At 38.5% G+C, this 27,692-nt stretch overlaps 1 protein-coding gene across 3 annotated transcripts in view; it reads left to right on the top strand.

Moving 5' to 3' along the window:
• The window catches only part of VPS41 (VPS41 subunit of HOPS complex), a 107,780-nt gene that overhangs the window by 39,156 nt on the left and 40,932 nt on the right, over nt 1-27,692 (top strand). For 2 of the 3 annotated variants that reach the window (XM_037383295.1, XM_037383296.1), the window contains exons 5-10: nt 2,523-2,597; nt 8,456-8,518; nt 9,684-9,749; nt 19,112-19,231; nt 22,306-22,452; nt 23,664-23,730. In XM_037383295.1, the coding sequence (XP_037239192.1) occupies nt 2,523-2,597; nt 8,456-8,518; nt 9,684-9,749; nt 19,112-19,231; nt 22,306-22,452; nt 23,664-23,730 (538 nt within the window). Of the gene's footprint in view, nt 1-2,522; nt 2,598-8,455; nt 8,519-9,683; nt 9,750-19,109; nt 19,232-22,305; nt 22,453-23,663; nt 23,731-27,692 lie in introns of those variants that run through there. The other variant, XM_037383297.1, reaches the window with a different exon arrangement.

Here is a 27,692-nt window from a genome sequence, read left to right on the forward strand (position 1 = left end):
TCAACTACCTTGCCTACTTCCTACACTTCATTTCTTCATTGTTGAACTTTACCAGAGGCATTTGGCAGCAAAATGGGAACAGTGTGGACTGTGGGATTGAGCTGTTGACTCTCCTGGTGTGTCCTGTTCTGTTCCTTTTTGTCTTGGGCTTTGCTGCAGTAGAGTGTCTCCAAGAAGGCCCATCACACAGGAGTGCTGTTAGAGCTGCTATTGCTGTCATGTCAGCCCTGATGGCAGATGTAGGTACTGGAGACATGTGAGGAACATGGCCAGTTGTGAACACTGTAGAGTATGATCCCGTGTCAAGATGGGGCTATTCAAGATGGACTTTTTGCCCTTCCAGTTGCAGAGTAATAAAAGAACCTTTGTGAGAAAGTTGTGGCAATGGCAACTTACATGTAGCCCAGAACAAAAGAACAGGCCACTTACATAATGAATTCAGTTGAATTTTCTGTGCTTGTCCTTTAAGAGGGCCAGAGTTGTTTCTCATTGTAGAGGGAATGGTGGAGACATGCTGGCATTAGTTATTCTTTTTTTTTTTTTTTTTTTTTACCCCCCTTGTCAGAGAGAAAATCTTCTTTTGCACTTTGATGAGCAAAACAGAACTTTAGAAGGGTATTTTTAAGGTAAGGCAGGAATAAAAGTGCATGCTAGCAGTATTTATGAAGCTTCTAGAAAGCAAGACTGACAACTGACGTGTATTGCCTTACTCCACATCCTCCAGTTCTGGAATTAGCCAGCTGTGTGTGTAGCATCTGAGAATCAGAGCTTTCACAAGGATGTTGACCATACCAGCAGGCTGATGGGCTTGAGCTGTGTTCCTCACCTGACACCTCCCAATGTGCCTGGAGGAGTGGAGCTGGGGAATGTGCACCAGCTGCCTGCAGTGCCACTGATGCACTGGCTTCAGATTGTGAAATGCAGCAAGGCAGCATAACTGTTCTGTGGCAAACGAAAATACTTCTGGAGCACATAAGTCAAGGAAAATCAGCTGACTTCTTCAGCAGTGCAGTTTTTGGCAAACAACGCACAGCAGAAAGACCATTTTGTGATAGGCAGTAATTGTGGTATTTCCAGGTAGCGTTTTGTGGTGACACAAAGTGGGACCAAGAGTGGTGTTTCCTGCATGCAAGGAAATGGGAAGACAAAAGGGCTGACAGCATCCTTTCCTCAGCTCATCAGGCAACTGTTGCAGTGCAAGGTTCGGTTGTTCACCCTTGACTAGAAAGAAGCTTCTAGAAAATGAAATTTGGGCGTGTATTCTTTTCAAGGTGGAAGAGAAGACTACTTTTTTTCCCTGAGTTGGATTTTTTTTTTTTTGTGTCAAAGATTATGGGGAATAGCTTTCTGAAGGCTGTGACAGGACCTCAGTTTATCTTGTGTAGGTAAATCATCTGGACAGTGTTTTTATATGAATTTTTATTATGTACTTTTTATGTAATTCCAACTGCCATAGTTTATATAAAGACCTGTGATATTTTAGACACAGTTGTGTAACATCTAACGTGACCCCACAACTCCAGCCCTGTTCCAGTGACACTTTGCTTTCACACAAACATACGATGGATTTCTCTCTTAACATGCTCAGAACTACAGAAGCGATCTGCTTTGTGGTTCAATCCAATCAAAATTTTATGAGACTAAGAAAAGTTCTTAAATGTATGAGAGAGACTTCCTTGGATGAAGATCCTTCAGTGATGCTTGAAATGGTAAGGTATTTGTAACAGAGGGTGAAATCAGGCTCATGGTACATAAAAAGGTTCTTGGTACTTGAATAAAATTGGATGGGGTTTTCTGTGTGAGAGGTTGTACATCACATTACCCAAATGATGTTCTAAGTTAGTCCTCGGTACTTAGGGTAAGGATAGATGTTTAAGCTGAAGTAAACAGTAACAGATGCCATATAACCCTGTAGATTAGAACCAAAAGTGTATCTGGATAGTGAAAGGAAAATTTGTTGAACTGGGGCAGCCTTCAGGCTTTTCTCAGTATTTGTCTAAGAATGAGTACACCTATGTTGCACTTCAATACCTTCTAATACTTGCTTCTGAGAACACTATTAGAGGCAAAAATGAAAGCAAGAGAAGGGATTTGAAGGAAGACGTAACTACCAGTATAGCCATCAGACCAAACCAGAAGAATTTTTAGTTGCCTTGATGCCTGTGTGGTCAGTGTGTTTTATGCTAAATTTTGATAGTGGAGGTGGTTTTTAACAAACAGTTGTGGTGCGGAGGTGTAGATGCTGAAGGTCTGGGAGCCTGACACTTCCTTGGGAGCTCCAGAGCCCTCAGGCACAGAACTGCAAAAAATGTCAGATTTCTGGGTTAGGCAAAAGGCTGGGAAGAAGGCTGTCCTTTGGCACTGTCAGAGAAATACCTATTCTGTGGCGTTTTGTGGTTCATGCAACTAAACAGTACACAACCATTAACACAGAAATCTCAGGAAGTGTGGGGGGTGTTAAAGCATGTGGTTGGTGAGATAACTTTGAAGTCAACTTGAAAAGTCTTTTTTTCTTTTTCTAGAGCCCAGTCAAGATAAATCAGATCAGCCTGGATGAAAGTGGAGAACACATGGGTGTTTGCTCAGAAGATGGCAAGGTACAACAAACCTGTTGATGTGTTTAATGAGGTAGTAGGTAGTCCTCAGTATTACACTTGAGATAATTGTGATACCTGTGGAGTTAATTCCTGCATTTAGCCCCACCGCTTTGACCATTCATTTTTGAGAACTGAGCTCACCTTTGAATACTCAAAATTAAAGTCAAATATATTTTGCACAAATGTGCCGTAGGAAAAGTAATTACAAGAATGTCAATAATGTAACTGGTATTAAGCTGATTAACAGCTGTGGCAGGAGGACATGTCACCTTAATCATTACTGCTGTGCCAGTTATACTTCAGTGACTACTCTGCTGTTCCTGCAAGACAGTAGTTTAATGCCTTTCTGCTATAAATCCACAAAATTGGATTTTGTGGGCATGATTTCTGTGGGCTGGTGGTTTTCATTTTCACACACGTTATGAATGTTTCTCTTGAATTATAGAATCTTTTGATAAGCAATCATAGTTTATCAGAAGAATAAAGTGTCTTACAACAGCCACATTAAATAAATGTAAAATCAATATATGTACAGTTTCCTAAAAAACTGGCACCTACTTTCCTGACTGAGAACATATATCATTTGTGCAGTGTATAACTAACAATTATCAGTGCTTCTCTGGAATGTTGAGCTGTGACATTTAGTGGGTTTGGTGATTGATTTTCCACTTATAAGAATGTCTTTTTTGTTTTTAAGTCGATGGCAGTCTTTTCTAATGTTGGTTTGCAATGATAAAATTCTAATGCACAGGGTGTATTTAAACTTCTTTTTTAATATAATGCTTATATACAAATGCAGTACATTAAAAATCATTTAAAGCATTTCTCAATATCCGTCTGGCTTACCGAGAAGAATATTTCTTACAGAGTAGACTGGGGGGGAGAGAAGGAGTGTTGGTGATCCTAATGGATGTATCCCATTGAGTAGAAGTTCTATAAATTAAAAATAAGACTGGATTTTGCAGTAGGCAAATTGGGGAAACAACCCCTTTAGACTGTTTGTGCTTGGTTTTTTTCCTTCCAAATAAGTGGGTTTTTTCCCTCAGCAGGCAGGCAGCCAGTTTATGTATCCAAGCCTTTTGTTTCTCAGAGATATCTTGATGTCAGTATCTTGACGCAGTAATTGGGATACTAGTCCCTATCAAAGTGGGTTGTAGAATTTTACAGCCTGTGAGAAACACAGCAAGAGTGTCCTAATTGTGTAAGCAAGATATGGGAAGGGTCAGTAATTGTGTAAGGTAATAAAAACGTTGAGCTAGCATTGTTGGTTTGGGTGTTTTGAATGGTGGGGGGAAGCAACCGCTTGCTGTAAGGGCTCCTCAGATGTGACTGGATTACTGACTTGAAATACATCTGTTGCAGCAAATCTGCAAGCCACACGTATTTTTCATATATTAAATTAATATTAAAACTACGTATTTGATTTCAGAAACATTCAAATATCCATAATCCCTACTCTGGTGTGGCTGTATTTAAAAAGACTCCCAATACTTTAAATGGTGAAACTGTATTCATTTAGTGAAATAGCTATTGTGGATCCAGTAGGTGACATTACCTGCTATACAAGACAGTTTAAGCCAGGGGTCCTCAAACTACGGCCTGTGGGCTGGATACGGCCCCCCAGGGTCCTCAGTCCGGCCCCCGGTACTTACAGACACCACCCCCACCACCACCACCCCCCGCCAGGGGTTGGAGGGAAACCAAGCAGCCGCAGATGACTGCCTGCCACTTCATCCGCGCACTGGCCCCCTGGTTAAAAAGTTTGAGGACCCCTGGTCTAAGCTATGGTTCCCAAGCTAGGGCCAGAGTAACAGAAGTACAAATTAATCATATTTGCATTCATAGAGTCCAGGGACTTTGATACTTCACCATATTCTACACTGAAAAGCTCATCTGGAGATTTGAAAGATCTGGGTGTTTTACAAGTTAGACTTTCTGCTTGACCCAGAAAGGTGCATCTCTGTGAAAGAATCCACCCCTAAAACGGGTGAAAAAACATACTTGCATGTGCTACTGTGTAAAAAAAATGGCATAAATTTCTGGCCAGATAATGTAGCACTTTGAGCTCCTGGGTCATAATGAAAGTTAACTTTATACTCCTTATAGCTCTTTCCTTACTACAGCGGGAGTGTTTGTCTTTTAAGAAGTTAACCACTTGTACAAGTGGTTGCAATTTTTTCACTAACTCAGGTAAGTGAAAATAGGAAAAAGTGAAACAGCTTAGTTTTCTTAAATCAGTTTTAAACAAAAAAAAAAGGTATTCTAAAAAGACCTGTCAATTTTGAGCCAGCTGGGTTGATGCAGGTATTTTCTACCAGTTAATGAAGGTATGTCCTCTTAACCACTGCAAAAGACTTTTGCAATAGGTAGGCAGTGCATTTTCCAGTATCAAAGTGGATCCAATATAAGGGAAGTAGAAACTATTTGTGTTCTGGAAAAAAGGCTGTATGATGAGAACCCCCTCCTCATATCTGTTCTGCTGTCTGATGTATTTTATATTACTTTTTTCCTTTCCTTTCCCAATCTCAAACTACATTTGGACTAGCTACTTTGACTGGGAGGGTGGTGTAGCAGCACAACGCAATTCATAAATTCTTTTCTTGTCAGGCGGCATCCAGACCTAATGTCAAAACCTGGTACCTGTATGTTGTACGTGGCCAACAGGTGCTTTGGGAGCCACTTGCAGCTTTTCTATACTGCATGTTTGGTTCTTCAGAAGCCTTCCTTGCCAACGGACTCAGCTGCAGCTGGTCATTACTGGCATGGAAAGGAAGAGAAACTGAAACCACTGCCACCACTCTAGTCTGGCCACTTGGCCAGGGAAAATGGCTGTCTGTTGAAAAATTAGAATATAAGAGGATAATTTTGGTGTTGGAATAAATAGAAGGGGATCTGGTTTGCAACTTGAGAATTGTGGAGTTTTTTTAGCTTAGTTTTTTGCCTACTTGTATGCTGTCTTGAAAAACCTAGCTGTGACTCCCAATTTTGCTGAAGCTCTCATGTCATTAGGTAACAGTGATACAGTTTGCACCCTTATTGGCTTGTAACTTTTCTTATGAAAAACCCCCAAAACCTTATATTCAAAATCCATGTACTTAACATGTTTTAGTGTCATGTTTAATGCCTGTAACAACATTTGTGTTGTTCATATCCATGAAGTGTTACACTGATCATTTTTCAAGAAGTGTGGCTCGAAGATAAAACACGTTTGTTTTCCTGCCTTTTGATTACTGAAAGTTGGGTGCTTCTTCCACATGTGGAAGCAAAGCAGCAGCTAAATCTGGTTGCACTGGAATGGGGGGTTCTGGGTATTTAAAATCAGACAGGACTGAGAAAGTATAGTGGACTCTCATAATGAAATCCTTTTTCCAGCTACACAAAAATGTCATGAGCTGAGTGGGCATAGAAAGTAGAAATAGATAAATCCAATATAGGTTTGTAATATCAAAAGAATCACTTTCTCTCTGAAGAATAAAAGACATTAAGAAGTAATAAACTGTTACACGGTGTCCCTTGAGTAAACATGATAACATGTATTTTATGCTGAGTTGTTTTTTCCTCTTTAGTTAACTGGCTCCATTTTGTTTTCATACTCTTTAAAGATAAAATATCTTAAGGGATGCAGTATTATGAACATATTGAAGGCACTGATGCTAATATTAATTTTTATTAGTTAGAGAGGGACATTATGTCATTTTTGAGGATTCTGCTTCCATGGAGTTTGCAGTGTTGTGTTTTAACCACATCTTTTCTTTTTCATCCTCCTTTCTTCTCTCTGTCTTATTTTCCCTTTCCTCTGTTTATTGTTTTGTTTGGTCTGTTGCATTGGCTATGCTGTGTCAACTGATGAAAACAAAAACCCAGAAAACAAAATCCTCTAGACATCAGCCTGAAGGTTTCCTAGGCTTACAGCAAGGCCCAACTGGAATACAACCCTTTGGTTAGCTTACATAATCACAGCTTTGCGATACATCTCACTGTCTCCAAATATTGATTTTCTAAATCCTTTGGAGCAGTAGCTCAGCCCTACACAGTACATGGAGCAGTATTTTTAAAGTGTGTTGTTAGAGGCAGTATATTCGCTAATGAGTAATGGACAGAGCTGATAATGTTGCTTAGGAGATGTATCCAGGAGACAAGCTTGAAAGGCAGATGAGGTGGTTTTGAGATGTTTTTAACTTCACTGTACCTGCTGAACTTTGAGCCACTCTGAGGCTGGTTTAGTTCCTTGCTCTGATGGCTTAGAATCTCTTGTAGTTCACCCGAAGTCTAATTTTTTTCTTGTGTCTCGTTGATTGTCTGCAGGAATTTTTGGGGGGGTCTCGTCCTCTCAACTGATCTTTTTAGAGCCATTAAACATCCCTTTTTGTGGCCCATTACTGGTATTTGCTGGCTGTGTTCTGCAGATCTTTGCCTAGTGATTTTTTTTATTTTTTGTTACTGTGACTTTTTTGGTTTCCTCCTGAAGGAATCGCAGTGGGGATGGGGAGAGAGAAAGAAAAAAGGTTAAAAGATCTCTTAGATCTTCAGGTGCAACTTGTTGAACATGTAGAGCAGTTGCTGAAGGGATTACCTTTTCCAGACAATAAGGATGAATGACTAAACTTGCCTGAGAACCTTCTAAAGTAGATTTGCTGTCAGATACAATTTTCTACTAGTTGCTCCATGGCATGCTCTTTTTTTCTTCCTACTCCCACCAGCAGTGTCCATCCCTGCTAGGTGGTAATGTTCCAACAGCTTCTGGCAGTGGGTGGAAACCTCTTAAAATCATAACAATAAAGCAACCCAGCTATCATTTTTATGGAAATCATAATTAGTAAATCAGTTATTAATTCCTGGCTGTTAAGTCTTCATCCCTGTTTTACTCTGAAGTTCTGCAGGAGCTGAGCTGTCAGGTGTCTGATCTGAGAATTGAGTAAGGCAATGTTGCATGTTGGATGAAAAGACATGAGCCCAAAAGAGGGTTGCACTTAAAACAAGCGTGAGAAACCCTATTCTGTAGTCTAGTCATGGCTTCTAAGTGTAATAATATTTAACACTTGATACCTCTGTACCTGTTCTGTGAGTAAAATTAAGAAAACATTTAAGTCTTTTAATTCTGTTGATAGTTGAAACATAATTTTGGTTTTGTGTTTTTTTTTAATGTTGAGCCTTCTTCAGATGGATTAATTCTGATAGATATCCTGATGGCCTATGGTTACAATTTCAGTGCTGACTATTAAATGTACTGAGATGCCAACACAGGTGAGAAAGGAGGAATCTTCCAAGAAAGGCATTTCCAGTGGTCACGGAATAAAATGAAATAGCACTGAATGTACTTGGGAGGAGGAGAGAATGCCAAGAAACATATGGGACGTGTTTTTCAGTCTGGTTTTGCTTTATTGTCAGAAATCTCTTTTTTCTTATGTAAACCCTGTCTTGCTTGGAGGGGAAAAAAATCCTACAGTTCTTTTTCAGAAAGGAAGTGTTTTTAATTTATCTTCCTCTGAATGTTATTATGTTGCTCTTACCTTACTTAGATCAGTATCTGTTAAACAGATTTGATCAGCCTAAAGCAAAAGGAACTTGCAGGTTTTGCTGTGCTGTAACAACAAAAAAAAAAGGGGGGGGGGAGAAAGATTAAAATAAGTATTTTTGCACTGCTGCATATATTTGGAGATACACCATAATAGAAGCCCAAGATGTCTCGGATGTCTCAATTAACTCTGAATTGTTACTTATGACTACTTTTTCTTTAGGTAAAAAGACACAACTGTTAGCATTCAAATCAGTCTTCTAGTTGTTAGTGATTTACATTCACCTTTAATTGTCAAGTGGTTACCAGGTAATTTTTGGGGGTTTTTTATTTACTTCGTTAGGTGCAGGTGTTTGGATTGTATTCAGCAGAAGAGTTTCATGAAACATTTGACTGTCCTATTAAGGTAAGTGCTTGTTTTAATCTTTAGTAATTGTGTTGTTCTCATCTTCAATAACAGAAAGGTCACATTGAATCTAAATGAGAGAGAGGAATACCACTTCCTTGTAATGTTATTCAAGTCACTAGAAAATAGTTACCTATCTCAATATAAAAGCTTTTGATCTGGTTAGGCAGGAGGAAAGCTGATCTTGGTTTTGTAAGAAGTATTATTGAGTTTTTCAAATACAAAAGGCAAAGTGAAAGAGAAAATGTCCTGGTTCAGCTGTTACCTGTCTCAACATATTTCTTTCTTTGTAGATCTTTGATACAGATTCTGAGGGTTCTGCTAACTGTGAGGTCAATATTTTGCAACCAATTCATATCTGTTAAACCTGTCTCAGGGATAAAGCAATGGGTGGTGATGCTGATGTACCTTGTCTGAAGGGAGAACTTCAGTTATACTCTGCATGAGAGACGTGTGGCTGCATGACTCTTGAAAAAGCACTTCCAGTAGGCATATGGGAAGATCCAGCTTTTTTTAACAAGAAACATTTCTTGCAGGAGGAAAGGTGGTGTGAGCAAATGGTTACATTTTGCTGCTTGGGGTCTTCCATATTGCAGCTCCACTTCGGGACGGAATAAAGGAATGAGGTCATTAGGTTTTCACACACATCAGATGTGACTCACTTGCCTTCTAGGGCCTTACTGCTCTTACAGCTTGATCTCCCACGCTTGACTTGTAACACATAAGGCAAAGAGGCTGTTTAAGGTGCATTAATGCTGCTACACAAGGTTGGCCTACAATGGGACTGAGGTGTGTGTGCCCTCTAGGTAGGCTCCAAACAAGACTTAATCAGGGTAACCTTGCGCTTGCATGGTCCTAATTCTACTGCCTGCTGTGCAAAAAAACGTAGTTGTTTGGTGTAACATGGCCTTCAGTGTCAACTGCGTGACTTGTCACGTGCCATATAATACGGAGAATTTTCTTCTTTTCTAGGGGGAAAACAAAAAAGGTTTGTCTAAAACAACTAGGCTCTATTTCAGAGAAAGAACTTAGCTGTAATACTTGATACTTGACAAAGGCTTATCTATTCCAGGAAGTGATATGGTGCTCTGTAAACTCTTATTCATGCCACAATCCTCTCTTTTTTTTTTTTTTTCTTTTTCCCTTCTCCCTCCCCCAATCCCAGATTGTTGCTGTTCATCCTCATTTTCTAAGATCCCACTGCAAGCAGTTTGTAACAGGAGGAAAAAAGGTAAATAATGTAATGTAAAAGTAAGTAGTGTAATGAACTTAAGCTGTCTTTAAACAGCTTTTAAAAATAGCTCAGAAGGCTATGTGATTTTTAACACCTAGAGCAAAGAATTCTGCTTTTTCCTTCTCTTTATGCATTATATTTCAAAACATTTTTATTTAATTAAGGCTAATTTGGCAGAGGACGTGCACTTTTTATGTTAAAAGCATGTTGCAACAAGTTGAGCTTCAGAGTAGAAATACTTCTGTCTACATAGTCTGAACAAAATGTTATTTGCATTTCCTAGGCCAGATATTCTCCATTTTAATTTGTTGGAATGGGAGCAGAAGTTAGACCTTAATACTGATCTTTTACAGTGCACGTTGGTCTTGGTGTTTGGGATTTTTTGTTTGCTTTATCTGTGGGTGATATGTATGTTTGTTTGTTTGGGGTTTTTTTTGTTTTGTTTTTTAAGTAAACAAACCCATCTGCATCAGCTCTTCTTGATGGTGTTGGTTGGTTTTCAAAGGAATTCGGGGGCTCTCGGTAAAGTAGAGCTCCCACATTTTTAAGTACTTGTATCCGTATAGTTAAAGTCTTCTACCTGGAACAGTTATTTTCCATGTGCAATTAGGTGTCTTATTGGTGTAGGATGCAGTTCTCAGTTCTGGATTACAGCTGTTTCCAGGTCCTACAAGTATCTTTTATCACATTGTATATTTTCAGTCAAAATATGAGAAGTTTGATTTGGAACAGTTTCTTGAATTCATGGAATTTTCCTGTTGCCTTCTCTTATGAATTAAGGATGAACAATCCACACTTATAGATGCATCAAACCGAATGCCATGGCTATCCCTTAACAGCATGTAAGAAATACAGACTTCCAGTGCTGAATACAACTTAACTTTCATTAACAGTCCCATATGTTTCAAAGCATAGCTGTATTTTGTTTTGCTTTTTAAGTGGCATGTATGCTTGACAGTTTTTGCTGGCTGGTTGGAGTCAGTGTTGTCCTAAAATAATGCATAGTCAGTGTATGTCTTTGTCAGCCACCAGTTTGTGAAGCTTTTTAGTGCTGATAAAAGGGGTATGGAAAGAGAGAAGCAGGGAATTAATAGAACGGGGCTCCGTCAGGTGGTAAAAGAGCTTGCATTCACCTGATGCTGAACAGAAAAAAACATCAGGGAGTTAACACATTCTCTTTGGTTATCTTTGATTACTTGACAGGTTGTTTTATATTCTATCCTCTGGGGAATGGTATACTCGTTCTTAATGCATTCATTTTTTGCTGAGGAACTTTCCTCTTCAGGAAAACTTTAATTGACATCTTAACATAAGGTATTTAGCATTGAAATAAATGTCCCTTGACACCTGCAATTTGATTTTATTGATACATAAAAGCAACAAATAAAACCTCTTAACCTTGTGGTAGAAACCCTTCCCCTTTTCTCCTTTCCTCTAAAAGAAGCATGTGTGCTTGTGTAAAGGCAACAACAAAATGCTCTGAGAAAGTTAGATTCCACCTACTTATTTATCAAAGATATTTTTTTTTCTGAAAAGAAAAAAGCCTTGAAAATAATCCCTGCTTTTTATTTACACCTCTCATTTAAGTGTAAAGCCAAAGAGGTGCATGTGGACAGCAGGCAGTGGTGAGTTGGTTTGTAAGTAAGGAGAAGCAGGCTGAAGCATACCACCTCAGCCTGTGGACCTTGCATCTCTCCCTGTGTCTGTAGGTTGTGTGGATGGGGGAGTTCCTTTGGGGAGGTGGGCAGGACCTCCTGTGGCTCCTGAGGTCTCTGGCTTTTAGCCTTTGCTTGAAGTCCTCATGCTATGCTCCTTGCCTGAGCTGCATTCAAAAACATGGTGTGAAGTGTGTGAACTCTTCATCCAAATGGTTGAGGGGTCTGGGTTTGTTTTTTGTTTTTCTGGGAGATGGTGATATAATTTATATTAGCTTTTTAAATGTTGATTTTTTTTAAAAAAAAATTGTTTGTTAAGATGATATGAGCAGGTAAAATGACCCGGAAAGAAGTGTCACTTCCTCAAACCCCTCTAGTTGCATTATGAACATTGTTGTTTCGAAGTATAAGAAGGATGTTCTTGATTTCCTGTTTCAATTTCATTCTTATTTTGGTTTACAGTGAAACAAAATAAAGAAGCCAAACCACACATGCACACAGGAATTAAGGACTTGTCCCCTACTTGAATGCTCTGGTTTGTCTCATCTCAAAAAAACACTTTAAGACCTGCTTAAATTTATTAATTTTATAGCCAAATATCTGCCCAGTAGGATCCTCAATAAACAAGATGGGGGACTGTAACTGTTAATTATTACCCCCTTAAATTTTTGAGAAATATACAATTCTTCATAAAAATATAAAATGTAGAGAAAATGCACTTTTCAGTTTAAAGACAGACCACAGAGCATTCTGCAGATGTTCAAGGTGAGCAACAGTCTCTTTCAAAAAAAAAAAAATGTAGAGAGGGAGGGGAAAAAAGTGCTTCAGGGACACACAGCACAGGTTCTCCATTCCCAACAGAAGTGGATGTTTGGAACTTCGGTGAACTGTCGCGTGATGCTGAGATTTGCCATATCTTAGAAGCTCAGCCATACCTAAAACTGACTTAGGAGCAGTGCTCCCTGGGGTAACCTTAAATCATTGCAGGTTGTTGGAAGCTTAACTCTATCATGCATATGTTTATAGAGTTGCTTAACTAGGCATGTACTAGAGTCCTTTTAAGAGCAGGTTTTCTCTATATTGTATTATGAAATAATTAACCAATTTAAATTGTTTGCTTACTGAAGCACTAATTTTTGAAAGTAAAGAGCTTTCATTAAGCTTGGGGTAATATTGCCTTCTGTTTTGGCCTGGAAAAGCTTTTTTTCATCCCATTTTTTAATGAATGAATGTTATCTGTGTTTAGAAAAAAGGCAGGTGCAGTGGAAATTGTTGACACAATCACAGTGAAAAGCAATAGGTACCGTACTAAACAGAGGTGCTTCCCTGCTCCCCTCCCTCATATCTTTGCAATTAACTACAGCATCATTGTGATCACTTGGCAGATGGTGGTAACCATGAAATAATAATACCATATATTGTAAATAACAGGGCATTTCTGTCCAGAGCAGACAGTAGAGCTTCAAAGCAAGGGAAAAGACAAATACTGTGCTATTGAAGGCCATAACCTTCTACCCTTTTAAAAAAAGGTCTAATCTTAAAAAATAACAGGGTAAAAGCCAACTAAATGAGGGTGGTAAAGCTGAAAACAAGGTGTTCTTTATTTAACTGTTAGAGTGCTGGTCTTTCCCAACACATCAGCTAAATGAATGTTATTGCAAAGTCCAAGTATCCATTATATCCAGAGGTTTAAAGATGCAGAACTAACAAAGAAGGCTGAAGTCAAGGTATCAGGTACTGCATCTTATGGAAGGTAGCTTAGGAGAGCAGGACAACTTGAGGTTTCTTTCTTGGCAGAGGCATTGGTGAGACTCCCTATTTCATGTTTTGATTAACATCAATAAGCACAGAACTTTTTGTAGTAAAATTCCTAGGAAAGTGAATCCTCTGAAGTGATTGAGTCATCTGCTGAATGTATGCTATCAATGCTTTTAGGGGGTTCTCTACCCAGCATGGTAGTAGGGGCAACAGCAGAATTAAGCAAAGGAATTCTGAAACCAGTGTGGGAGTAGGATATTCAGTACCTTAAAGGATTGGGCTTCCTCATTTGCCTAGGACATGCATTTTGTGTAATGTGTTGATTTTGAGTATCCAATCAGAAACTTTTTAAGGACTAGGGTACCAAGATAAAAATGAAAATTTTTATTTTCAAAAGTCACAAAATCTGTGACTGTCAGCAGCCTTATCTTTATATCTCTCTGTATCTACATCTATATAATATGTATTTTTATATATATAGTGGAAATAGATATAAAAACATTTTTAATGGGGTCTGTATTTCTTTTGCTGGAGAAGATACACTATAAGAACTGGTTTTCAAACACAGACATGTCTGAACAAGTTTGTCCCATTTATCCTCCCAGAATTAGCATATGAGCATATCAATGCCCATGCTTAAATATTATACTTTTTTCTTCGTCTGTTATAAAAGCAGAGAGAACTTAGTGTTACCTGGGGCAAATTCCTCGTTATAAAAACCTCATAATATCTGAAATACTATTTCAGTGTTAGAATCCTGGGCTGGACCCATGGTGTCTGCTGCCTGACATGCCAAACAAGACTATCAAAATTCCTTTCCACTCCAGGTGGAGCAATGTCATGTACAGAGAAGGGACAGTGATGGCAAACAATGCACAAGCAGGAAAAGAAATAGCATTCTTAGGGTTCTGCAACTGCTGTTATGGGTAGTGGAATTTGTATGTTTAAGTCAGGTCTCCTAGGGAATGTCTCAGATATTATTTTTTTTTTAATTGTCTGCTTTTTAGTGTCAGCAGATGCACTTTGCTTTGTAAGTAGATGACCTTTACCTCTGAACCCTATGATATGTACTTCATAATAACTGGTTGGACTATTTTGACAAATTATTAAATTGTCAGCATGCTGTTTGCAGCACAGTCCATTTTTAGAAAGCAGATAGTCAGCTGTTTGGCATTATATTGGGTAGAAGAGTACCAGACAAGAAAGGCAGATTGCTTTGTAAGCTATAAAATGTCAGTCAGTAAATACTCAGAGGTCTGGTTTAAGTGAAGAAAGAGTAAATACTATGGCAATTTCTGTCCATGCATTGGAGAATTTACCATAAGCAGGAAACAAACTGCAGCAGCAAGCAAGCCACGCTAATACAGGCCGGCAATTTGCTTGCCACGATGTATAATGCGCAGATGTATCCCACATTATTGAGCAGATGAGACTTTGATATGTAGTCATGTGCTGTTTGCTTAATAAGCAGATTATTTGGCTTACATTTCTTTTTATTATTACATGGATGTGTATTTCTTCTTCATTATGAAAACCCAAATGTTCTGCTTGTGCTGTAACAAACAAATTTGGTTTGTGTAAAGAGAGAGTGGATTGTAGTCTTGTGTGCGTGTAATACGTAGTTGTGTGTTTTGCAAATGGCTGTGTAGAAAACTTTTTTAATTGAGGTGGCAAGCAAGGAGAATCTAAATATATGAAATGTGTGAAAGCTTGTGTCTCTGCCTGCAAGGCTGCAGGGCTTGCTTTCCAAATGTGTTAAATCTGTAGCTCTTTGTGAATAGGCAACAGCAGGAATTTAGCAGTTGAGTTATTAGAAGTATAGCCTAATTCAAGTCCTGTGGCATTTGTTTGTATTAAACATCTCAAAATTTCTAGTTTCTTTTTCCATGAGCTACAGTAGCCGCTCCTGTCCATATCTCACCGTTGCCTTCACTTACCTCCCAATGCTGCTGTTCTCTGCCACTGCCTCCTTGCTCGATTTCCCTTGACTGCACCTCTTGCTCTCCCTGCCATCCACACCCCAGCTCCTTACACAACAGCATTTTGTAATGGTATTTTGAAAACTCATCTTTGGTTGAAAACTTGAGGGTTACATTATTCTCTGCCTCGTTTGAGCTCATCCAGTCCATCGCTATTCCAAACAGAAGTGATAATTTTTTATTGTTGCTATATATTTTCCTTGGGATGCACGATTAAACAGTAAGTCTTCATGTGGCATGCTGTTCTGTGTTACTCTCAGGTATCTGTTAATCTTGGCTGTGGCTGTAAATGTTGTTTTTATGCTGAAAACAATAAATATCTGTAGTGATCACTTGTAACCATGGCAGTAGCATTTTAGGGTTTTGTGATCTTGCTTGGCTGAAGGGAGAGTCGGTGACACAGGTGCCAAAAACCAGAACAAATGCCACAGGTAGGCACACCTTCACATTTAGGCAAACAAAATCAGGACAAGGAAAATACAGGGAGTTTTTTCCTAGTTTTTATTTTGTGAAATTAAAACTCATCCAACAGTGTTGCAATAGGGAAGGAAAGGGAGGGATGGCTCTTCATTTACAAATGGAAGTCTCAGCCACCTTCTCATGTGAAGTTCCTCTAGATCATTACAGTAAAGGTGCTGTGTTGAAACAAATTAATGATGCTGTACGTAGTGCTTCAGTAAGAGTGCATTTCCTCTGAAACTTTTTGCTGTGAGAGAACAGACATCTTTTAATTTCAGTGTTTTGTAAGTGGGATGAAATTCAATTGAATTACTTCACCATATTGATACTACCAAAGCTGTAATCATTGGCTCCTTTGTTCAGAGAATTGAGAATTCCTGTACATAGTTTAAAGACTGGGATTACATGTAATTAGTGTTAATGGTAATTGAATGAGAAGCTCCATTAAATCCAAGCACTAGTCTATTCTCTTTAGCAGTTGCACTCTAAAATAGAGTTTGAGTGCTTTTTGGAGGAGGTTAATCTCCTGGTAGTGAAAGACAGAGGTGTATTCACAAATCCAAGAAAATTAAATCCACTTGTGTTTAAAACCAAAGTGACTCCTGCACCATCCTCTTGTCTTGTGTGTTTCAGTGTGTCATTTTTCTTAATGATCCAGTGGACAGGCATAAGCAGTTAAGAAGACTTGCGAAATAGTTAGTGTACTATCAGAAGTTTGTACTGTGAAGGAGTGTAGGTGGGGACCCCAAAAGTCAGTTTGTTTTATTTTAGCTATATTACCATGTTGCGGTACATGCAAGAGATGCTGGAAGTGTGTTCTAAGCACTACTGCATTCTAACAAAGAACTGGAAAGATTTACCAGAGCAAATCAAAAAGGAGAAAATATAAACTGTATTGCAGAAAATGCAAGAAAGTGATTTTTGTGGCTGCTGTTGAAATATAAGTACTGTGAATGCTGACTGCCAAAATACGGGATTTATGGGAAATAAAATATTTTTCCTCTACCAAAAAGAGAGGGAGGTAGTAGGAGGAACTCTTCCAGAAATGGTGGATTTTTGTTATGTGTCTAGTTTTCTCTTGAAGTTTTAAATGGCTTTCTGGTGCGATAAACATTTCAATGTGAAGACAGAAAGGAAGACTAAGAAATAGATTAGGCTGCTTATTTTAAGAGGCATGCATTCAGTGGATAGCAGTTCCAAAATGCTCAGCTAAGTTCTGGGTTCAGTAACTCAGTTTCCAGGTGTCATTGCTGTAAGAAATAATAAATCACATTATGTACATCAATAAAGTGCAGATAATTGCCCTATTGCGCTTACTGATAGAAAAGAGGGAATTCAGGGTGCTGCAGTGATTCAGATTCACTTTCCGTGTTTATTACAGGCAATATCAGACTGATGTCTTTACTGCCTTCGTCTTAGAATTTAATTAAGCATGTACTTAGAGTTGAGCATAGACTGAAGCAGGTTTTTTTAAAATTTTCTTTTCTCCTCCCTGGTTCTTTCTCAGGTCACTTATTTTCTTTGTGGTTTCTTACTCAGGTAGACAGTCATGAAAAAGCATGATGATCACAAACCATGAACAGTAACAAAACAGCTGCCAAGTGTCATTCCAAGCTCACTCTGGCTTTTGTATGTAACAAATAAGCTTAAGTCATGATTCACTCACAAGCAGAAAATATTCAAAGTTCGGGTAATATCATTGACATCAACCAGTTTTAACCTTTTACATCATCCATGTCAGTTTTTGCACCCTTGTCCGGTAAGTCCAGATGAAAATACTATGTATTTCACTGCCGTCTTTATTGGATGGTATTGAAAGAAGAATCCAGACGACAGTTCTTTTTCCATTGAGCCTCTCCTTAGGAGTTTTGTGAACTAAGAAAAAAGTAATTTTTAAGGCTGGATCAGCACAGCACGTAGTTTTTGATGACATCCTTATCCTCTGAGTGGAGCTAATTAGTTTGGGGTGAGGGCTGCTCCTGTGTTTCACATCCACCTACCAGTCTGCTGATGGAAATGTCTCTGTATGGCACTGCCTTATGAGTGTAAATATTACCCCTGCTTTCACTATCTTGCCTTGGTTGCTATAAAATAGCATGTTCTGTAAGAATTTTCTTGAGTAGCTTTTTCATTGGTGGAAGAAAAAAACCCTAGACCAACTGAAAGATGGGCCTTTATGTAAGCTGTGTGGAGGACACAGAGTTATTTTGAGTGGGATTAAAGGAGCAAGATATGCTTGAGTGGGAAGTTTGATGTCTACAGTGCACGCAAAAGTTTCTGATGAGACTATCCTAGGTAGTGACAACTTTAAGCTTTTGGAAAAAATACTTGTCTTTTAGTGCCATCTTGTGGCTTTAGGAAAGAGAGGCAGTATGTGTAACTCCCGTTAAAAATACCTTATTTTGTTAATAGATGTTACTGTAAGCAACTAGTGTCTTATCATTTGACATGTTTATGCAAATACGCGGTTTGGGAAACCCTGTATAGAAAAGCATGTACAGCTGGATCTTACATAGAAAATTAGTAACATAGGTATTTGTTTTAAGTTTTAGCATGGTAAAAGTCCTGGCAGGTAGCAATTTTACACCTCCTAATGGTCGTTGTGCACTCATGTGAGCTTGGGTTCAGGTTGTGCATGTGCATGCACGTGGGTGAACTCATGCAGAAGTTGGTTGGACTGGTACCATAGAGTATGATCTTAATAGATGCTTCAGCTTCTTACTTGGGTATCCCTCCAAGCGCTGCACTTCACATCTCTCAAAGTGATTCCATGTTATAATCTTATTAAATAACTTCCCACAACCATGCAGGAACTGGTAAAAGAGCTGGACTGTTATGCAAACTGTCTGCATGTAGTTGAGTTTTTCTTTGCTGTTGCAAAGCATGTCATAACATCTCCTTATGCATTTAGATATGCTAAAATTCCTTCCTCATTTGCAGAACCTGTGATTCCCAATCACACAGGTTTTACAATCAGCAGCACTTTGCACATGTGGGACTAACGCGCAGCATCTCTAAGAGCTCTGTGGAAGGCCAAGTGGGGCCAAGCAAAAAGTCACAGGCTTGGGGTCTTTAACAGTGTTCTTTGAATACCTGTTTTTTGGAGGGAAGAAGGAGCCTATCGTGAGATTAGTAGATGGGTGTGAGGTGACGTGGTTTCTTTACCAGCCTTCTGAAATGTTGTCACTAGTGCTGTAGTTTTAGGTTCTCAAATGCCTTAATTTCTTTATCTTCAAAATTGAAATAATTCTATTCCTTTGGAGAAACTTGAGGGAAGACCTGTTTATTAATAATACTATTAAAGTAACTTGAATTCTCTAGTGTAAAAGATTTTGAGTGTATATGTACTATATGAAGATGGTTGATTTTATTTGCTTTTGATTTGTGATAGGCATGTATTTTTCATTGCCTTTGAAGGAGAGTAAGCGATAATGAAGCAAAAAAATACTTCCTGTGTTTGCATACAGTACTGCATCACAGAAATACTTCTTGTTGCATTTCTTTGTAGTTGCTGTTATATGAGAGAGGCTGGATGAATAGATGGAAGCCTTCAGTTTTACATGAAGGGGAAGGAAATATAAGAAATGTTAAATGGAGGGGACATTTAATTGCTTGGGCTAATAATATGGTAAGTATTGTTGGTCACATCTGTTCAATGAACAAAAATACTGCTGCATTACATTGATATTTGAAATGTTTTGATGATAATTGCCAAAATATTCCATTTTAAAATGGTACATTTGAAGAAACAAGTATAAAGAATAGTGGTTTAGCTCCCATTTCTTCATAGACATTTCTTCTGGGGTTTCCTGCTGGCTAGTCAGTGTTCTCCATATGATTGCCATTTCTGAAGAAATTACGAAAAGTATCTCTACATACTACTGTTGGACACGGTCACTAATGTATACTATTGTATGGCAGAGTTTTGACCAGTGCAGTTTATTGAAACTGACTGAGGAAGGAATGCTAATTTATATAAATAACAGAACATCTCCACCCTGCACCACCCCAAAATAAAACCCCAAACCTGTCTGGGTTTTGTAATTAGTACTGAGGTGACATTATCATATGCACTTCTAATGTAGCAGGTTATAAAAAATTATAGTGGTAATTTCCCATTTTGGTAGGCCATTAGAAAAGGCTAGACTTTGGAGAAAATAGGCCCTTTTTGCTCTATGTGTAATTCATATTTTAAAGGAAACCATTGCTTTCATGCTGAGTATTGCATTTCACCTATCACTGTATATCTAATTGATGGGTCAAGGTCTGTGTTTTAAAGCTCAGCAGTGAGGGATATGTTTTTAAGTGTGTATCGTGTCTAAATTCCAAAGTCTTATTTTAAAAAAGTGGTGAAAGTACTTCTGAAACACCAGCTTTTTTTCCTGCTATTGTTTTTCCTTCCTGAGAGGAAGTATTTGTTAAAATATTTTAAAGCCATTGTTCCTTTATTCCTTTCAAAAACAGTTTGATATGAAATTGTTAGAGGTCAACTTATATTTATTTGCTCCCTTGTAATAAGTGCATTAGGATTGAAACTTCAATGACTGCCTGATCGACATAACATTAGCTTTTTTGAAGGTTTTGTTCTTTTCAGAGCCATACAATTAAAATATATATTCTGGGTGAATCTGCTGGGAAAGGGTAGGACAGTTGAGGAGAGCTATCCCTAGAGATGATGTGCCACATCAGAACACAGAATAATAATAAAATGTTGAGAGCCATCTGTCAGAGACAAAAAGCCATGGTCAGGGCCTATCTTTCAATGAAAAATGAAATGACACTTGCCCTCGAAAAGATTAATGTATTTGGTTATTGGCCTTTCCCTTCCCCCTTTACCTTTTTAGAAATTTCTCCATCCTCTAGCAAGGTTTTGTGTTCCATTTTTTTTTCTTTCAGAGTCAGTGAAAATTTTTTATAGTTTTGCTTCTTACTGTCTGTGTGTGGCTACCTAGTTTTTATTTTCTTGTGCCTTTTTTAATATTTTATTTTGGCACACTGTATGTGAGCTTGTTAAACACTGGATATTCTGAGGTTATTCAGCCACGGTCTAATTCTACTTGTCAGATGCTCAGGTTTACTTCTGCACTGTCTTCTTCCTCCATAGCCAAGAGTGTAAGTTTTACAAACTGAGACACCTGAGGACCAAATCCTTAGAGGTATTTGTCTGTCTAACTCACATTTGAATGGGTTTTAGGCTCCTTCATGATAGGAAATTGACTTTGGAAGTCCTTCCAGTTCACAATGCAATCCTAGGCTACTGATTTGAAAGGCATTTTAAACATAAGCTTGTCTATCCCATATAGGGTTTACTGCCTTGTAGAAAAATGGAAGGTGTGATATAGGTCACTTTTATCTGAAAGTCATCCTTGAAGACAAAGTGATAAGATTAATAAAAGACATCTTCATTAAAATGCAGTTCAAGCAAGATTGCAAATTTTATCAGATGAGCTTAGAAAATGCAAAGCATAAGCTCCTTGTTTGTGTTACCCACAGATCTGGGCTCTGTATGTTGCGGGTGCTATATGCAAGTTTTTTCTGAAACCTTGATGACTATTAACCAAAGAGAAGCTGATAGAAATGTGTTCCATGCTCACAGTTCTTCAGTGACAAAGATCACTGAAAAAAAAACCCTGGTGCACCCCTTAGTTACTGCTCCTTGTGATTTAAAGAAGGGGTGAAAAAAAGGCAAACTTGGTATAGACCGTGACCCCTGTGTTTCGACCCGTTGACTTATGAACAGTTGAATCTGTATAGCTGGAGACACAGAAACTCGCAGTCGGGGGGAGCAGAAACAGGCCAGGGAATGTTTTAAATCAGTGTTGTCACTAGAAGAATCCTAACATGGAATGGCATCCTGGACACTGACCTTTCAAGGTCTCTTCCATCCCCTTTCTGTGATCATGAGAGTTGTTCTTTAAGCTCAGTGAGCAGAAGAGAAATATCTCCTAAATACTGTGTTTTCTTTTGGGGACTTTTGTTTTTAAATCACTAAGAACAACTCATTACTTACCATGAAATTAATCTCCATTTTGCTATTGGAAAGGTTATAGCTCACCTTGTCTAAATGGCATGGAAAAATCTGATTAATGGCTCTTTTTTTGCCCTCTTTCTCAAATGACTTTAATCTTCCTTTCTTTAAACTTTTTGTTCTGTTAGTTTAGGAGATTCCCTGAGGAGGCAGTGAAAAATCACAGCATACAAAACCAAGCATCATTTAAATATGCTTGCTTTTCTGTTTTAAGTAAGAGTAGAAATGCATTTCTGGAGAAGTACATATTGGCTTCATTTATCTTGATGAGCTGTTACTTCACCTCTTTTCTTTTTCCAAGGTAGGAATTACTGCTTCTCTACAGGAGCTGTTGTAGAAGAGCTGGAATTTCTTGTTTCTCCAGTAGTAGCACCAGCCCAACAAAGCTGAACTGGTTCATGACTGGAGTTGCTAATCTGCCATTCATTCACTTATTTTATCTTTTCATTTGGCATGTGAATTGAATATATCTAATTTACTCTAGTCCCTTTGTTCCGTCACCTCCTGGGTTAGATGGGTCTTTGTATCAGCAGCTTTTTCTGTTGGCACACTCAGCCCTACCCTGAAACGTATGCCATAAACGCTGTGACCGCCTTAGCATACAAAATAGTATGGGATATGATGAGTAGGAGTGTGTCATACTGAATAAAGTTCTCTTGTATTTAAACTTTCAGGGCGTGAAGATACTTGACATGATCTCCAAGCAAAGAATTACCAATGTGCCTCGAGATGACATAAGCCTTCGCCCAGATATGTATCCCTGCAGCCTTTGCTGGAAGGATAATTTAACGCTGATTATTGGCTGGGGAAATTCAGTAAAGGTGCAATTACCTGTCTTTGTAATAAATGCTTGCTGTTATCACAGACAAACAGAGATTATTTCTGAAAAGCTAAGACAATCGAAAAAAATAGAATTTGGTTTGACTGCAGTGTGCAGAACTCCTGCTGCCATAGAAATGTCATTGGACTGACCCTCATGAAGAGGAGGACGAGTGATAGACACCCAGCGGTCAGACAGATCTCCGTGTGTGAGCACGCAGTGAATGTAATCCTCAGGGACACTTCTCTCCTCTGTGCCTCGGAGAGATTTCCTCTTTTGAAAGCTTTTAGTGGGCTGTTGAATTCATTTCTTTTGATTAGCATTGAGGAAAACAACTTACCATGAGGCATTTTTGGAGGGTTGTTTTGGAGGCTGAGGAGGTTGTGACTGTTAAAACAGCCACATGATTTTGGTCAACTATTGGGGGTGGGGGGGGGTGGGGGAACAAGGGGGGAGGGATGGGGGAACAGGCTTTTGGGGTTTTGTACTGCTTTCAGCAGGGAACTGGCATTTTCAACTTGTGCACTGCAGACTGTGATGTGCTCAGACCAGCACCTGACATGAGGTTGTTACAAGCCTGTTAGCTGCTTTCTAATAACAGACTGCTACCTCACTGCACAGTGGGAAATTAAAAGTACTCAGTAGGAGTAGATGGAAAGGGAGGGTAAAGTGAGGTAGGTGAAGTGTAAAAAGCTTTTTGAGCATTAAACTTAAGAGTTTTACAAATGAGGAGGTTTGTCGTAAGTTTGGCATCTGTCTTCCCCCTTGTATTGTGCGTGCTTCACAGCATTTGGGTATTTGCATTCCTGTATATGTACATACTTCACTCCTGCTACCAGGAATTGCAATAGCATATTCTTACTGAAATTGTAAGGTAATGTGGCACAAAGTATGAGAAGATAGCAAAACCAAACCCACATATATGCTACTATGAAGAAACCATAGTGGATAAATATTTTCAGGTTTCTAATGTGGTCCATCTTCCTTCTCCTCTGCCAGCATATTTATAAGACTGCGGAGTACAGCTACAACTTTCCTGTCTGGTTTTCTTCTTCAGCAATGCATTGTCACTGTTTTACAGCCTGTGTTTTCAAAATACAGAAATGCATGCCCAAAAATTCCCACAGACTCCTTTTCTTATTGAGGTAAAGTTAGTATCATTTTAGGAATTACAGTTTGGTCATCATAATGATCCAGATCTCTGTTCCCTAGATTTGCTCAGTAAAAGAACGGCATGCCAGTGAAATGCGTGACCTTCCAAACCGCTATGTGGAAATAGGTATGATTGTACAAATGTGCTCATTTTCAAAATTATATAAACTTTAAAGGTCTGTTTTCACATTCTAGCCTGAAAAAGCTATTACACTTCAGAGGCAACATTTAGTCATAACGTAAATGTCCCCTCATTTTCAGTTGATGAGGTTGTCATAATGTCTGCCTGCATAGTTCAGCTTTTTTTTTTTTTGTATTTTTAAAGAGTCTTAAATTCGGTGCTCATCTAAAATCAACAGTGGATGTCTTAACTTTCCCTTCACACAGATTCCTACAGAGAACTTGGTTTTTCATCTTTGTTAAGTGATGATCAGTGTAGTAGCAAGGAGAAAATAGAAGCTGCTTTATTTGATTGACAACACTGCTCATAACTTCTTTTTTTAACATCTCTTTGGTACAGTGCTAGAAAATTGATTTGAATTTCTTTTTGTTGCCATTTTTGCTTCTGGATTTTATGTTGTCCTTTGCTTTCTTATTTATCTGGCTTAGGTGATGTGAATAAATTCTATTACTGCTAATACATGGAAAAGTCTTGACAAAATGTGTGTATTAAATAGTGTGTAAAGTGGAATTCAAAGGAAGTTTGGAGGGGAAGAGGAGATGAAAATGAAAAGTCACAGCTGTCCCCAGAAGAAGCTTCTGGGGAAAGGAAATACCTCTGAAGAGGTGGTGTGGGGAAGATAAACAGGCCCTCTGAGCCTCTTAAGACTGCAGTGTACAACAGTTTGTAAACTTTGGTGCTACCTTGTCTTGACTGTAATGACATGAGATTGTAGACAAGAGTGTTCAAGCAAGATCCTGACTCATGCCAAATTGGAATGGTGCGTGGCGTAGGTGCATACTCTGTTTTCTGATTTTAGGAAAGAACTGTTTTATAATAGCTTCTGAAAATTAGCTACGAGACTTGTTAAACTCTGCAGGAACTCTGGACACTGGGAGATGGTGGCATGCCTGACAATTAACTGAGACCTGAAAGCTATTTGTTGTTTAAGATTACAGAGTCCCAACAGAATACATAACTGTGGAATTCTAGGATATTTGAGAGAATTTTATCAAGGAGAAGTTCAGTCTTGACTTTTAGCCTTGGATCTTTTATATAATCTTTTCTGTACCCGAAAGTAGCTTCCAGAAAATAATTAAATGGTGTTATTTGCATAGTGACAAGTGAACAAGAAGAGGCAACTTCTACTTTGACTGTAATGTGTCTACGTGGAGAGAGCTAGTCTTACATGTCTATTGGAACTTCATTTAAAAAAACCCGAAAAGCTCTCATTAGACTGTTTAGGTGCAGACCTGAAGGTTGGAGATTTTTGCAGAAGTAACTTTTTCATCTTACACTTTTTAGCCTAAAATCTTCTCTGTGTTCTTGAGGACTGACATTTTTTCTCACTTAACCTGTTAACGATGTGCTTGAGACTTTTCTGTCTGGTTTCAGGTCAAAGCTCTGCCAAATGCTGTCAGCAGCACTCATTTGAACATGGGTATTAGGTTGGGAGGGAAAAAGAGAGAGACATTATTTGTTCAAGTCTCAATATAAATTACAATAGCTTTTGATGTAGTCACATAAAAGATCTTGAGAGCTGTGTGTCATGCCATAGCATCTATTTCAATTTTATTTCAACTTTACTTTTCAAAGGCATAGCTGGAAAGTCTGATATTACTACTGGGCAGACCAGCAACCAGTATAGTTTTTTTATGTATATATATATAGTATAGTATTTACAAGACCATTAATATTCTAAGTGGATGCATAAGCTGATACACTTTCATAATGTAAAGAATTTATACAAGGCAGGGTAGCTGAATATCCTTCAGACGTTTTGCCTCGTAACATCTTGGCAACACACTTACGAGAAATGAAACCCGTAAGACAGTATAACTTTTGTCATGTTTAGTGGTGTGGGATTTTTGTTGTTGTTTTGTTGGGTTTTTATCCCCCGCCACCTGGTTTTACAGTTTTGCACCTGGAATGAAAACCAGAAGTGGAGCAGGAGACTTTATAGTTGCTTCTCTGCTCATCAGGGTAATACATACGAAGTCTAGGGTAATACAGTGTTTTCTCATGTCTCAGCAGTTTCATATTTATGCTCTTCTAGATCCTGTCTGAGGGCCGCAAAGTTCCACAATAGTATCATAGGAAAACGTGAGGGCATTAGTCGATCGTTAATGTTTCTTCAGTGGTTTTGCAGCCCAGTGAATAAGGAAACAGAGTGTTTCCTGCATAGCAAGTTAGGTACGTGGGATCCTGTGCAGTGAGATCCTCCTTGTCTTCTGATTGTCTTGCCACATAGCTATACTTCCTCTGAGGCAGGAAATACATACAGTCTACCGTGATGCCAAACCAGACAGCCCATAATATGGGTAAGTAACACCACTGAACTGTTCTAGCTGTTTTTACTTTAAAGAAGATTGTGCTCAGATTACCTGTAAGAGAAATTAGATGAATTATACAGGTCTCATGCACTGAGATCTGCATAGCATTGCTCATTTTATTTACATCTTTCAGTATATTAATGGTGCTTGCCTTCAGTAATCTTCTCCGTTGTCTCTGGTTATATGTTTCAGTTCGTTGCCTCCCTGGGTCTTCATTCAGTGTCGGAGATAAACTCCGGTGAAATGTTTCTATTTAGGTTTAAATGTATGTTAGCTGAGCAGATCCTATCAGTTTAGCTCTGTCAGCTACCGCTGTGAAGTTGTGTATTGATTAGAAAGTATTGGAATTGAGTTACAGGCTTAACATGGACTAAATGCTGTTGTGATCCTCCTTAAAGAGTGCTTGACCTCAGTGCTTGCTCCTGACACGCGTACGAAAGCTGTAATGCTGGACAGGGAACCCTTCCTCAACTCGAGCCCATGAGAAGGCTGATTGCTAAAGAACTAATTAGCACTTTGCAGTTAATAGAATGCCTTTTCGAAGCAGAACAGGGCATCTAGTCTTCGATGGTCTTGTCAAGTTGCTCGGGATTTTATGTACTTCTGTGGAGTAGTACTTTATCTCTGCCTCAGTTACTCGGGTTGTTAATGGCAGTGGAAAATGGAGATTAACAGTGCAAGTCAGTAAAAGACTTGAAGTCTATTAGGGACTTCCTATTCAATATCTTTTAGCCCACATATTATCTGAGGAATCTCAGCTTAATTCCAGGTACTAACCAGCCAGCAGTGCCTCTTGAGAACTTGTCTCTCCTCTGCATTCCCTCATATTCCCCACAAAGTAGAGTTCTGGTTTAAAAATCACATTTGGTGGATATGCTTGTAATAACACATCTGTATGTTTTGTGAGACAATACTGTACAACTGCATGGCAAGTTGAATCACATATTTTTATCTGAAAAAAAAATGATGGGAATATTTATTTTTTGCTTTGTGAAGTGAGATAGTGGGATCTACCATGCCAGCTTTTTTGTCTTTGTATAGAACGAACTTAAAGCTTAATTAGTGTATGTGGTGAGCAGGAAAGTAACTGTGACTAAATGTCATCAACTTTATATGCTGATTTATGCAAACATTTCATTGGAGCAAGTCTGCTACACTCCAAGAAGGAAATTGCCAAAAAAAAAAAAAAAGAAAAAAAGAAAGGGAAAAAAAAAAAAAAGAAACCAAACACATTTATGTAACGGATTTCACCTAGACTTTTGCTCATTCTGTTTTGCCACAAGCTGAACCAATCATTTATAGATTTCTTGATAAAATTAGTCAAGACTATCCTAAATGTTTTTCCTGCTAGTTAACAGTTTCCTCAGTTCAATGTGTAATGGAAAAAAGAGTTTTTCAGAAAATTAACTTTGAAGCTGTGAAACATAAGCTCCTGACTTTCTAGTTGTCATCAAGATTCCATGGGATTTCCTTAAAGTTTGTGTGTGTCTGTAGCTAAACGGTTGCCACATTTCTAAAGATTATTTTTACTGCTATGTGAGATGGAATAGGGGTAAAATGATTTTGGCACCACAGTAGCACTCCTATTGCACACAA

Source organism: Falco rusticolus, chromosome 4 (assembly GCF_015220075.1).
Source record: "Falco rusticolus isolate bFalRus1 chromosome 4, bFalRus1.pri, whole genome shotgun sequence".
NCBI lineage: Eukaryota > Metazoa > Chordata > Aves > Falconiformes > Falconidae > Falco > Falco rusticolus.